General features: G+C 42.9%; 2 protein-coding genes across 2 annotated transcripts; both read left to right on the top strand.

The window, feature by feature from the left end:
- The first annotated feature begins 7,596 nt into the window (after positions 1-7,596).
- On the top strand, positions 7,597-8,942 carry LOC105039625 (beta-1,3-galactosyltransferase pvg3). The gene has a single exon (XM_010915837.4). It carries the CDS (start codon positions 7,823-7,825, stop codon positions 8,762-8,764), a length of 942 nt encoding a protein of 313 aa, XP_010914139.1. The 5' UTR covers positions 7,597-7,822; the 3' UTR covers positions 8,765-8,942.
- A 3,107-nt stretch (positions 8,943-12,049) lies between these two features.
- On the top strand, positions 12,050-13,202 carry LOC105039624 (beta-1,3-galactosyltransferase pvg3). Its single transcript, XM_010915836.4, has one exon. The coding sequence runs from the start codon at positions 12,106-12,108 to the stop codon at positions 13,045-13,047; it is 942 nt and encodes a 313-aa protein (XP_010914138.1). The 5' UTR covers positions 12,050-12,105; the 3' UTR covers positions 13,048-13,202.
- The last annotated feature ends 1,950 nt before the right edge of the window (positions 13,203-15,152 follow it).

Here is a 15,152-nt window from a genome sequence, read left to right as displayed (position 1 = left end):
CTTAAGCTTAAATACCACTTAAATCATATTCTCTAATGATCATAATCTAAATTGTAATATTATTCTATTACATCATTAATGATGTTGGGCATAAAATACCCTCGATCGAAGTTCTTGGCAGGGTCGACCCTCGCGAGGCTCCGTCCACGACTTCTGCCGCAAGGAAGACTTCGTCCGGACTCCTACGGGAGCCGGACTCCGCCGACAACTTCAACCGCAAGTAGACTCCGCCCGGACTCCTATGGGAGTCGGGCTCCATCCTCAACATCAACTGCTGGTAAGCCCTGTCCGGACTCCCACGGGAGCCGGACTTCGCCTTTGACTTTAATTGCAGGAAGACTCCGCCCGGACTCCTACGGGAGCCGGGCTTCGTCCTCGACTCTAACGGCTGCAGACAGACTTCGTCCGGACTCCTACGGGAGCCGGACTCTGCCGACAACTTCAACCGCAAGTAGACTCCTCTCGGACTCCTACGGGAGCCCGAGCTGGGCTCCGTCCTCGACTCCAACGGCTGCAGACAGACTTCGTCCGGACTCCTACGGGAGCCGGACTCTGCCGACAACTTCAACCGCAAGTAGACTCCGCCCGGACTCCTACGGGAGCCGAGCTCCGTCCTCAACATCAACTGCTGGTAAGCCCTGTCCGGACTCCTACGGGAGCCGGACTTCGCCTTTGACTTTAATTGCAGGAAGACTCCGCCCGAACTCCTACGGGAGCCGGACTTCGTCCTCGACTCCAATGGCTCCAGACAGACTTCGTCCGGACTCCTACGGGAGCCGGACTCCGCCGACAACTTCAACCGCAAGTAGACTCCGCCCGGACTCCTACGAGAGCCCGAGCCGGGCTCCGTCCTCGACTCCAACGGCTGCAGACAGACTTCGTCCGGACTCCTACGGGAGCCGGACTCCACCGACAACTTCAACCGCAAGTAGACTCCGCCCGGACTCCTGCGGGAGCCGGGCTCCGTCCTCAACATCAACTGCTGGTAAGCCCTGTCCGGAATCCTACGGGAGCCAGACTTCGCCTTTGACTTTAATTGCAGGAAGACTCCGCCCGGACTCCTACGGGAGCCGGACTTCATCCTCGACTCCAACGGCTGCAGACAGACTTCGTCCGGACTCCTATGGGAGCCGGACTCCGCCGACAACTTCAACCGCAAGTAGACTCCGCCCGGACTCCTACAGGAGCCGGGCTCCGCTCTCAACATCAACTGCTGGTAAGCCCTGTCCGGACTCCTACGGGAGCCGGACTTCGCCTTTGACTTTAATTGCAGGAAGACTCCACCCGGACTCCTACGGGAGCCGGACTTCATCCTCGACTCCAACGGCTGCAGACAGACTTCGTCCGGACTCCTACGGGAGCCGGACTCCGCCAACAACTTCAACCGCAAGTAGACTCCGCTCGGACTCCTACGGGAGCCCGAGCCGGGCTCCATCCTCGACTCCAACGGCTGCAGACAGACTTCGTCCGAACTCTTACGGGAGCCGGACTCCGCCCACGACCCCGACTGCAAGTAGACTTCATCCAGACTCCTACGGGAGCCGGACTCCATCCACGACCCCAACTGCAAGTAGACTTCGTCCGGACTCCTACGGAAGCCAGACTCCGTCTTCTATTCCGACTGCGAGAAGACCTCGCCCAAACTCCTACGGGTACCAGACCTCGCTACCGACTCTAACCGAACTTTGGACGACCAGTCTGGACCCCTTGACAGGCCACAGTAACAGACAACACTGCTCCACTCCCCGCGGCGAACCCTACGCAGCTCCATTACTCCCTGACAAGCCGTATTAACGGCCACGATTCTGCTCCACTCCCCGTGGCGGATCCTGTGCGATTCCACCATTCCCTGACGAGTCACGACAGCGGACGCCGCTCCACTCCCCGTAACTGATTCCACGTGGCGAGCCACGGCAATAGCCACGATCCCACTCTACTACCCTCTGCAATAAATTCCTCCTGACTCTGGGCGGCCCACTACCAGACGGTTACAGGCGTCGCCATCAATTTGTCGCCCCCTCCGCCTATAAAAGGGGGCCCCAGATACGTTATTCAATAAGCTCTAGTTTTTTACTTAAAAACTCTGCTAAATTCTCCGTTCGAGCACTCCATTCTTGTAGAGGCAGAGAACTGACTTGAGCGTCGGAGGGTCTTGTCGGAGCAACCCCACCTCCAGTTTAGACTTCCTTTGCAGGTCCCGACGGCGATCGCGACTCCCTCGACTCCAGCTTCTCCGATGCAAGCGAATTTTTGCACCAACAAATGATTATAACCTCAGACTCTAATATTATCTATCATACTCTATTGATTATAATCTTAAAGTTTTGATATCACCTATATGACAATTCCTAGTGACCTTAACTTGGGCTCTAGTACTGTTCTATCATATCCTAATCACTTGTATCATTGTCTCCAAATAAATGCAACCTAACTTCAAAGCTCAGATGCCACTCTGTCACATCCTACTGATCTTACATAAAGTTTAAATATCTCTTTATAATCTCTAGTGATCTTAAACCTAAGCTCTGATATTATTCTATCTCATCCTATTCATTTATATCGTAATCTCCAATGATCATAACCTAAGCTCTAATATCACTCTGTAATATTCTAATCACTTATATCATAATCCCTAATGATCATAACCTAGGCTCTGATACCATTCTATCATGCCCCGAACCCAACATCCGGATCGGATACGTGATGGCCGCACACTCCTTAGAGCAAGCCCTAAAGAATATGCAAGGTCAAAATAAATCATTATAATCTTAACATCCATAACAATTAATTTCAAATATAATTCATAAAATCTTGCATAATTATAATTTAAATTTCTTCAATTCTCTGATCAGATACTATGACACTCTATTTATCCTTCTGCTCATCCGTAAATCCAAGCCATAGCCAATCTAAGTCATCCTGTAACTCTAAGAAGAAAAAGAAAGATGAAGGAGTGTGAGCTTTACAGCCCAGTAAGAATTTCCATATCACACTGATATAGTACTATAGTCTGAAAATAAGGATAAGCAGTAAAATATAAAATCTCATGTTCAATGTCCAGAATAATACAAACATTCATAAATTTTCTGTCTTGTTAAAATAGATGCATCATCATATGTTAACAGGTAAAACACTTTTGTTCAACAATTATTTTATGTCTTATTTTTCATTTCTCCTTTCATAATCACATGATTTTTAACATTTTCTTTCTGGCTCTGGACTATCTGAGTCTATACCTCAATCATCATCCGGATCGAATCCACTTAAAAAAAACCTTTCAAGACTGTCTCAGGATGAGCTCCTGGCCGGCTGTCCCACGTACGGAAGCCCGTGAGAGGCTGTCCCAGGCATAAGCTCCTGGCAGGCTGTCCCAGGCATGAGCTCCTGGCCGGCTGATCCACCTATAAGCCAGTGGGGGCTGTCCCAAGCATAAGCTCCTGGCGAGCTGTTCCATATGACAAGGCTAGTCCATACCATATATCTCTTTCTTTTCATTTAATCATTATGTATTGATTTCATCAAATCAATTCTGTCTTACATTATGATCAATTCAGATATGTCATATTCATATAATCATGCCATCAATCTCTGATACATATATATTAACATAACATACTCATGCTCAAAATCAAATAATAGTATCTCAGATATAATAAATTCATCAATCTCAAATCCGACGATGCAAAACCAATAATGCAAGACCAACAGTAAAATAGCATATATATATAATAGTGATCATGTACAGGGATTCTTACCTTTATCGGTGACTGATCCAAGCACAAAAATCAATGTTCTTCTTTAATTTATGAATTTTTTTAACAAAATATTTCACTTAATATCATATGCAGGCAATCATCTCTTCATAACCCTGATCAATATAAAAATCACATATAGAGAAATTATCGATAATTGATCCTAATACACAAATCAAGGATCTCTCTTAGGATTAATCAAAATTAGGATTTGTCTATGTATCAGGATCCTCCACTGATCCATAAGACTTCTAGAGAGAGAAAATCCATGAAGAGAGAGAAAATTTTAGAGGGAGAAAGTAGAGAGAGAAAGTGGAGAAAGAATCTTCATATCCTTTCGATGAGGCAATCATGGTCGAGACCATCAGAGGTCCTATCAGGATGACTCAATATGAATCAAGTGTTACAAATTGCGAATAGGATCGGACTGGGATCAGATCTACTGCACGAATTTCGGAGCAATCTCAATTCATCATATTTTTATTTCAAATATATCCTAGGGTCTGTGATGCAATCAGAGAGAGGGTACAAAGATTCTAGAGAGATAAAATCCACAAAAAGAGAGAAAGATCTAGAGAAAGAAAATAGAGAGAATCTAGAGAGAGAAATTGGAGAGAGAAGGTAGAGAGAGAAGAGAGAGAAAATTTTTCTCTCTTCTTCTTCTTATTTTATTTTATTTTTATTTTTCTCTTTTTCTTTTTCTCCCTTTTTTTTATTTTTTTTCTTTTCTTTTTCTTTTTCTTTTTTCTTTTCTTTTTCTTTTTTTCTTTTTCTTTTCTTTTCTTTTCTTCTTCTTCTTCTTTCTTCTTCTTTTCTTTTCTTCCCGCGGCCTCCCTTGGCTGAAACAGGGGAAGACCGTGAGGTCCCCCCCCGGTGGCTCGGACTCCGACGGCTTGACCGGAGATCCGGCAACAGGTGGAGGCGACGGTGGAGCAAGGGACGGCCGACGGCAAGGTTCGGCCGGCAAGAATCAAGAAGAGATTGGAAAACAGGGGATCATTACTTTTCTTTTGTTTTCCGATCATTGGCCAATCACCGGCGGCCAAAACGTTCAGGGAAGAGAGGGAGAGAGATGAGGGTCTGGTCTCGAGGATGAGACGCCGTAATCGGCGGCGCCGATGGCCGGAAAAGGGAGAAAAAGATCCCGACCGAACAGAGCAAAAACAGGGGTCATCTTGTTCATGGATTTTCTGACGATCCTGATGGCCGGCGAGGAGTCTAAAACCATGGGAAGAAAGAGAAGAGGGAGAGGAAGAAAGATTGATCCCTTACCTGAACTCCGGTGGCCTCTTCGACCTTCAATTTTCGATGAACACGAGAAGAGGCTGCCGCGGCTTCTATGGAGAAAAGGAGAGGAATCGGGCTCGAAGATCACCGGTGGAGGGTCTTGAGAGAGGGAGAGGCTTATTTATAGGGGTCCCTAGGGCTCGGGTGATCCTAGGACTCCCCTTCCATCCGAAATTCACCGGAGAAGAAGACTCCCATCGGGAGTCTTCTTCCGGTTCTGTTTTTTTTTTTTTTTTTTTTTAATCTGGGTTATTACAGACTGCATGAGAAATTCTTTGTGCACCGCGGGCGGTGTAGAAAATCTGACGTGGAGCGCATCGCTTTATGTGATTGGTTCACGTAGATACCGCTTTTCAACGCGTATGTAATGCCTACAGTTATGCTTTTTCATTTAAAAATTTTATATGACGATAATATCTCTATCCTTTAAAAAAGATTATGACATTCTGTGACATATTATAACTTTATATATGCAGGATATTATAACATGACGCAGGAAATTATGACATTCTGTACATATTATGACATCCTGCGTCAAATTATAACTTCCTATATGCAGGATATCATAATATGGTCCAGGATATCATAATATAATCTAGAATATTATAATATGCAAGGGGCATTTTTGTCCAATCACTCTTCAATGCTCATTTAATGCTGCAGCTTTATTTTTTTATTTGAAAATTTTGAATGACGAAAATGCCTCTGTTCTTTAAAAAAAATTGTGATATTTTGTGTATATTATGATATCTTACGTTATATTATGACATACTATGGACAAAAGTTATGACTTTCTGAATGCAGTATGTCGTAATATGGATATAGGATGTCATAATTTTTTCAAAGAATATGGATATTTTCGTCATTCAAAATTTTAAATAAAAAATTAAAATTATATGTATTAAATGTGTATTGAAAAGTAATGATTACGTGGATCAATCGGATAAGATGATATGCTTTATGTCAAATTTTTTACACCAATGACAGTGTGCAAAGAATTTTCCTTGGCTGCATAGTAAGTTTTTGTTGGTCGGCCTGCTTGGTCAGCTTTGGTTGATCTCGACGTGTATCAACTACCAAGGATGATGATTCCCTGTGTACCCAAGCGACCTATATAATGGGGTTAATGGAAGCACAGTCCGACGGTACAAACTATCCCAAACCACTCGTAGCCATGCTACTTTTTTTTTGTTTTGGTAAGAAAAAGGGAATTATATTAACCGAGCCGAAACAGAGGATACAATGTACAAGATGTAAAGCCAAAACAGTAAGTGATATGTACAAAAGTCTCAAAGTAATAATCCACATGGAAATTGACACCCAAAACATAGCTATGCCACTCTTTGAAACTGCACGATAGGGAAAGTTGAGGAAATTTTAACCTTTTTCTTTCATGCTTGGGAAAATACAAGGAATTGCTTTAGCTTGCCGAAGGTGGTGAGTGCAACCGCGCACACTGTGGTTTCAGATTCACCGGGCACGCTGTTATGTGATTGGTTACCACATGATAGTGCACCATATCAATCATGCATTTCACCTATCGTATGTTCAACTTGGATTGCTGTCTTGCTCACCGCATTTTGAATTGTTCTTATGATGCAATATTAATATGATGCCATGGTGTAGAATATAATTTCTTTCATATAAGTGGTCAGATTTGTCACCATCTATTGAGATCAGTCTGAATTACATGTGCCAAAAGCGACTGCAGTAGATCCATCGCTATTCTATTAGGTAATGTTTGGCAGTCAGTTTGGTATTCATGAAATAAGAATATCAATTCCCCATAATACCTATTCACCATCCCTATTTCAATTTTGTATTTGGTTGGAAATGTGCAGGACCCACAGGAATTATACATTATTATTCCCTAAATTAGAATAAGATGAAATTATTTTTCATCATTTCTCTAGAATAAACTATTCTATGGTGAAATAGCTTAAATCAGATGAAAAAAAATAAAGTACAATTAATGTACCTTTTGATCGAAATTGTAAAATTTATGGACTCTACTATCATTTCATAGTGTGTTTGAGAGAATAAGGTAGAATAAATCTTTATTCCATCTTATTCCCAGCAACCAAACGCTTCCTCAGCTCATTTCCTATCGATAATAAATAGACCATTAAAGTTGTTTTGTACGATTATAGATTCTTTTTTCTAATGAAAGATGATTGGAGTAGAAGGACAAAGCAAAACAATGAACCTCTCCAAACTGGATTTTGGCGGTTGGCAATTGGACTACAACAAATCAAACATATCATGCGCCGAGGAAATCTGAAGCGCAACATGCAGAAAACCAGAACAACGAGGATCCTCCACGCCAAAGCAAACTTAGACGCGGAAATGTCAACATCCCATACCTACGTCCAGCCTAACATTTTACGTCTCTCGCCCTCTCTCTGCCCCTAATTCTGCCCCCTTCCGCGTTCCTTTTCCTCGCATGTCGTTCGGTACGTGGTGCTTCAAGGTTTACGAGGTAGGAAATTATTAGAAAATTGGAGTTCATCTTTGCGACCAGATACGATGTGCGGTCCATGCCTTTGCCTGCTTCAATCCATAAAGCAACCGTTGCTTTCTGCTTCATTCCTAGTTAAATTGTGTAACAAGCGCGTGAGCTGTGGTTTTAGACCAAGTGTACAGCTGCCACCTTTTCCGGTAATCTTACACCAAGTGTTCGAGCATTTTAAAGTCGTAAACAGTTGCAATCAGTCGCCAACCTCCACTAGAAGTAGGCCTCAGCCTTTGCGAACCCTCTACGCTAGCTCCGGTCACCACCAGTCATGAAGGCTTCCTTTCCCAAACCAACTCCTTCCACCATAGCTCTCCTCCTCCTCCCTCTTGCCCTTCTGGCTTTCATCTTCGTTTTTCTCTACCCCAATGAGTTCGAGCTCCAGCATTCTCTCATGACCGCCTCTTGCCGCACCTCCACCGTGGCCAACTTCATCGACCCGGTCACCCGAAAGCCCGACTTCCGTCTCCTCATCGGCATCCTCACCCTCCCTGACCGCTACGAACGCCGCCACCTCGTCCGCCTCGCCTACTCTCTTCAGACCAACCTCACGGCCCATGTCGATGTCCGCTTCGTCTTCTGCAACATCACCGGCGAGGAGCACCAAGTGCTCGTCGCCCTCGAGATCATGCGCTACGACGACATCATCATCCTCAATTGCCCGGAGAACATGGACAGCGGCAAGACCTACACTTACTTCTCCAGCCTCCCAAGAATATTTAACGGCACCAATGGAGGTGACCCCCCCTATGACTACGTTATGAAGACGGACGACGACACCTATTTCCGGCTTCATAACTTGGCTGAGTCCTTAAGGAACAAGCCGAGGGAGGATTTGTATTATGGGTTCCTGAACCCTTGTAATAATCCGAATGCTCACCACTATATGTCAGGAATGGGGTACATATTGTCATGGGACTTGGTGGAGTGGATTGCGACGTCGGAGATAGTCCGGAGTCGGACGGCGGGACCGGAGGACTCGGTGACAGGGGCGTGGCTGAGGGATGGAAAGCGAGGGAAGAATCGATTCGACATGAACCCGGCGATGTATGACATCTTGGACCCGAATCGGGTCAACTGTTTCCGGCACGCATTCGTGCCGGACACCATTGCAGTGCACAAGCTCAAGGACCAGAAGAAGTGGGCGACGACATTCAAGTACTTCAATGTCACCGATGGTCTGAAGCCTTCTAAGCTCTACCATATTCCTTGAACTTTTCTTCTTTTGATTATTCCGGATTATGGATGATTCTTTCTTGTAACACTTGTATTTTCACTCAAATTTTCTTGTTCACATAAGTAGTCAAATTAGATGAAAATAAAAGAAGTAAACAGATGGTGGATGCCATGCGTAGTTAAATTACCTAGTGGCTCAATTTTAAACTCAAATCAACTTGGATCACAATTTCAAAAGACCAAACAAGTTAGAGCTCATCACAGCTTTAACCAGGTGAAGTGTTATTAATGGACAAAATAAAGCTATCTCAATATGTATTCATGGCGTCGGCCACGTTCGGTGGTGACTTGCTAACGACTTACACAGATATTTCTGATTTTTCTCAAAAATGAGGCATGCTTTCTCACTCTTTCCTTTTGGGAGGCCAGTGCAGTAATCGTATGAGAAATCAAACAAAAGCCCACATCTGATCATATGGACCCGAACCGAAGCTTAACCCCAGTCAAAATAGGCGAGTCTAACCCATTAGCATTTGTGTTCGATGGCCAACCTTTAGAAGTTAAATTTGACCACGGATTGGCGAGGAGGAAAAATAAATTAGGCCCACACGCATTAATTGTTGTCGTATAAAAATGTTCATTAATTGCTGTCAGACAATCAATTTTGACTCCCCGTTGTCAATTGGATTCGTTAGGGTTTTTATTTTTATTTTTATTTTTTGTATTCCTCCTAGTTTACTCACGGAGCGGACAAGGAATTAGTTGGTACGCCAAACGCACATTTCATTGACTGTAGCTGCCTTTTTTTTTTTCTGCAGACGGTAGATTGCTCCAAAGCTGAAAGGTCTTCCAAATGCAATAGCATGCAAGAAGAAAATATCCCTATTTAGCTTTTGCATTTAACAGATGTTGTTGCCGCCAAAATCTAATGTGACAAAGCATCAAACTTCCGCCCGCTAAAGTTGGATGAATTGATTGAAATGATGAATGATGGTTGATAGGTTTACGGTCTACTTGGATTGGAAGGTCGACTTGAGTAGAAAATCGAATTTGCAAACAGATTAAAAAAAACATCAAAGATTGTTGGACTTGAATCAGCAAGGAATCTTTCGATGCGTAAATCAATCAAACTTTGGTGGAACAATAAAAATTGATGAGTACGAGTTATGCAAAGTGAAGTGGAGAGAGAAATAAATATATTTAGATATCTTTTTGTCATGTTTATATAGAAGTGAGGGTGTGAAGTCATTGTCCAAAAAGAATCAACATCCATAAGTATCAAACATACAGTAATCATCCAAACTGGTGCGATGAGTTGTGATTGTTCTGCAATATGTTTCATAAGTGCTCAGTGTTGTAACCAATATCCTTTGTAATGATTTCTAACTTTTTTTCAATGAGCTTTGATTCAGAGATATATGGCACACTATTATTGATTCGCCAGTCTGATTGGCGATGATCACAAGCTACAAACCCAGACCCCATTAAATGTGTTGGCTGCAAGCTTAACATTACGTTGCTTATAAATATTAAATTATAATTTGTTATGTGCTGTAGCCACTATTTCCCAAGTATATATATATATATATATACATTGACTTGGGAAGCATGGTGGACTGGAGCGTCCACTTCAACGGACTAATATTTACTCTGACTTGCACCATTTGCGTGAGCTGGTCAATTTCAACGGCGTCGGTGTGGCAGACCATCAGTAATCACCAAATCAAACGGGCGTGACGACGGACGAGCCGTTGCTGAACGCACCGCGTCACCCTACCGATTTGGCGCAAGATGTGGCACGTTGGGCGATGTCAACTGGTAGAAACCGGTAAACAAGGGGCAGATTATAGCCCATGCGTCACTTTTATGTATACTTACGTCAAATAATAAAATTATCCAAGTCGAGTCTAATGAATATCTCACTGATGGATACCCTTTTTATAGCTGCTCGGACTAGAAACTGGCCACCCACTGAAGTAGTAACAAAACCCCGAGTCAAGTCAGCTATCAATGGTACTCTGCATTTACTGGGCCCAATTGGCTCCACGGGCATGTCTCATATTAACGGTGATCCAAAGGCAAAAGGTCTGATCGGACCTTATATTTCGTATAACTTCCCCTTCCTCGCACAAACTTCGCCATGCATTCCGGCCTGCCTCACATGCCACGTTCACTCTAAAGGATAATTTGGGATTTCCAAGAGACGGACAGCTTGTCGACATGCTAATGAGAATTCTACACCTATTGCATTACGTAGCAAGTAACCCAATTCGCGGATCCCGAGAAGCCCTGCATGTCGCCTAGCTTAGAGGCCCACCATCGGCCTCTAGTTTTATACCCACTGGCCTACAAGTTTTCCGGTAATTCCAGTAAGCTTCCAATTGGATATTTAAATCCGTTTCTCTGAGCAGCACTTTTTTTGGCATATAACGCACCTTTTTTGAACAGCACTTTGGAGAAGAATCTTTAGAGCGGATGGCTCCACTCAACTCGCATTGCCATTTTACCCAAAACAACAGCCCCAGGACTTGCATTATAGACCATAATAGAACAACATATGTTCGCATACCAAGCATTTAGATTGCATTAATAAAACAATAAGTAACATATATTTTGAAATTAAATACATTTTCATAAAATAGGGATACCACTTTTTTTATTTGTGCTCAAGACCTTCCCAAGCAAAGATAACATCCAAACCAGCAGAGCTGAAGCTAATTGGCTTGCATCATTCACTTTATTATATGAATAATAAAACTATCAAATAAGGGCTGCATTATCATTTATGCATCATGCCACTACAACAATGATATGTCACCACTGTTTCTTATGTACTATAATTGCTCAATGTATTTTCTAGAAAAAATATCATAAACATTGTCAAAGTCCTCTAAATCTAGCATAATATGTTTGGCTAGTAAGGTATATAACATGATTTTGTTTCCTCCGTACCACCATGGATATATAGCTAATGCATCATTATCTTAGAGATGGATTATTACTCTTATTTATCTTACGAATCTTTTTTCAGTGCGATACATGATGCATGTGGAGATGGAAGGAATGCTACCTTTGAGATAGATCATATGATGGCTACCCATGAGGGTACCATACTTTAAGGTGCAAAAGTCATACAAAGAGTATCCCATTCGAGATGACATGCCATCAGTTACGCATATAACATAAGAGAAATATTCAAAGCAGCAACGTGGAAAGGTGAAGTTGTTGCTTCGCACCAAATCACTGACTCGCCGCCCCATCTCTTGGTGCAGTCACACCTAACTTTGTTCTGCAGAAGAACTCACCCAGGTCACCTCTATTTGACCCTTCTCGAACGCATACTTGCCAATTTCTTTGAGCCTATCCCACCACGAAGCCATGAAGCACCCCTCCTCCTTGAGACCATCTCGTTCCACCATCACCGTCATCCTCCTCCCTCTAGCCCTGCTAGCTTCCATCTACCTCTTCCTCTATCCTCGAGAGTTCGAGCTCCAATCCCTCGTGTCCACCTGCGGTCGCTCCACCGTCGCCAATTTCGCCGATCCCGTCGCCGTGAAGCCCGACTTCCGCCTCCTCATGGGCGTCCTCACTCGCGCCGACCTCTACGAGCGCCGCCACCTCCTCCGCCTCGTCTACTCCCTCCAGACCAACCTCAGCGCCCATATCGACATCCGCTTCGTCTTCTGCAACCTCACCAAGGAGGACCAACGAGTCCTCATCGCCCTCGAGATCATGCGCTACGACGACATCATCATCCTCAACTGCACCGAGAACATGAACAGCGGCAAGACCTACACCTACTTCTCCAGTCTCCCGAACCTATTCAACGGGACCAACGGCGACGACCGGCCTTACGACTACGTCCTCAAGGCCGACGACGATATCTACTTCAGACTCCCAAGTTTAATCGAGTCACTGAAGAAGATGCCCAGAGAGGACATGTACTATGGATTTGTGATCCCTTGTGGCAGCATGGATCCATTCCACGACTACATGTCGGGGATGGGGTACATACTGTCTTGGGACTTGGTGGACTGGATCTCGACGTCTGAGATGGTGAGGAACGAGTCGGTCGGTGTTGAGGACTTGTTGACCGGGAAGTGGCTGAGGGATGGAAAACGAGGGAAGAATAGGTTCAACACCAAGCCGGCCATGTACGACTATCCCATACCGGTGCCCATCGACACTTGCTCGCATGCGTTTGTGCCGGATACCATCGCGGTGCACCGGCTGAAGGATAACTTGAAGTGGGCGAGAACCCTCAAGTACTTCAATGTCACCGATGGGTTGAAGCCTTCTAGGTTCTACCATATTGATTAAATGTTCTTGCTTTTGGACACAATTTTTTTCGTGTTGATCGCCACTCCTCTTGTAATATCTATCTTGATTCTTTTCCTTATTGATATGTTAGGATGGTGGAGAGTCAGAAATCCGGCGAATCATTTGAAAATATAGCGTTCCATGGTTTCTTTTCACTGATTTTTTCTTTTTTCATTTGTAATTCAAGTAAAATTTTAATGTCTTTGTCAGGTGCAGACCGCATGCAGTTTCTGTTAATAAAATAGAGAGGAACGGCTTCCTCTAGTTGTGATGTAGTCTGACCTAGCGAGACTCCAATAGTGGAGTTTGGCCAGGAGTTTGGCAAAGATAGGCCAGCCTTCAGCATCACCTTCCACTTCAATAAAAAGAGAGCGTGTTGAAGCAACCAGCCGATGAGTTTCCCATTGAATGAAAGCTGCCAGATTCAAAAAAACAAATAAAGGTTTAGGCTCAATCTGAGCCATGGACATGTCCATGTGATGGATGGAAACCTGTACTTGTTTTCTTTTCAACGGATAAATTTAAGAGAAAACAAGTGGCCGGGCCACTAGTTTCTGGAGCCACATTTTGTATCGATTTTCAATTCCTATTTAGGAAGAACGGTTTCCATTAGATTGTGATTTTCTTCTTTGACGCAATTTGGATTATAATTTTCCAATCCAGGTAAAAATATCTAAATTTCATAGATACGGAGAGATGGAATGAAGATTCCGATCACCTAAAGGCAGCGGAGAGGGTTGGCTTGGTAATAGAGGAAGCAAGGACGAAGACGGGATCGGACCCGGAATTCCGGGTCCATGTTTAAGGCTCACATTAAGCCCAACACATGAGCCCAACTTGGTGGTAACATGTGTCGAGTTCCTGCCACGATCTTCATAATAGGAATTTTGAACTGATGACAAAAAAAGGATACTGCCGCATCTTTTGCTACTTACTTGAGAAACATTAAAAATAACGAGGAAAGGAAAGAGAAGTGAAGGTAAATCCAGCATGTAGTGATAAGCAGTCATCTGGGATGTAAAGAAATAAAGAGAAAATGTTCACATTATCAAATCCTGATAAATACAAACAGATGATAGACAACAACTCTTTATCATTAAGAATCAAGATTTATAACGGTTATAGAGAGAAAAAGACAAACATTTGCTCCACATATCGCTCCATTATTTTAGATCTATCTTCAAGCTCCTTGTTGGGGTTCCTGAGAAAAGTGATAGATACAAAAGATCTTTTCTTTGGATGGATTCTTTGAACTTGCACAGTATCTAAGGTCAACCAGAAAATAGTGTACTTACAAAAAGAGGAAGGTGGCCTAGGTGTTAAAAATATCACTTATTTTGATTTTTCTCTCCTTGCAAGATATGGATGGAGGTTCTGGTCCAATGACCTAGATTTTTGAAGAAGAAGGAACAATATACTTATCATATATATATATATATATATATATATATATATATATATATATATATATATATATATATATATTATCACACTCCGAATCCAACACCCGGATCGGATACGTGATGGCCGCACACTCCTTAGAGCAAGCCCTAAAGAATATGCAAGGCCAAATTAAATCATTACAACCTTATCAACCATAATATTTAATTTCAATAATAATTCATAAAACTTGCATAATTACAATTAATATTTCTTCAATCCTCTGATCAGGTATCAATGGTACTCTATCTATGCATCCGCTCACTCACAAATCCATACCATAGCCAACCATGGACATCTTGTAACTCTGAGAAGAAAAAGAAAATGAAGGGGTGTGAGCTTTACAGTCCAGTAAGAATTTTCATATCACACCAATATAATAATATAATATGAAAATAAGGATAGGCAATAACACGTAAAAGTCGATGTTCACTGTCCAGAATACTGCAAACATTTATAGATTATCTGTTTTATCAAAAGAGATGCATCATCATATGTTAAATAAATGAAACAATTTTATTCAACGATTGTTTCATGTCTTATCTTTCTATTTTCTTCTATTATCACATCATCTTTAATCCTTTCTTTTTGGCTTTAGCTTAAGCTTTGGCTTTGGCTTTGGACTACCAGGATCATGCGACGATCTTTTATTCGGATCGATTTTT

This window comes from Elaeis guineensis, chromosome 1 (assembly GCF_000442705.2).
Source record: "Elaeis guineensis isolate ETL-2024a chromosome 1, EG11, whole genome shotgun sequence".
Classification (NCBI taxonomy): Eukaryota; Viridiplantae; Streptophyta; class Magnoliopsida; order Arecales; family Arecaceae; genus Elaeis; species Elaeis guineensis.
The sequence above is the reverse complement of the archived record's forward strand: the minus strand, read 5'-3'. Positions and strand labels throughout refer to the sequence as shown.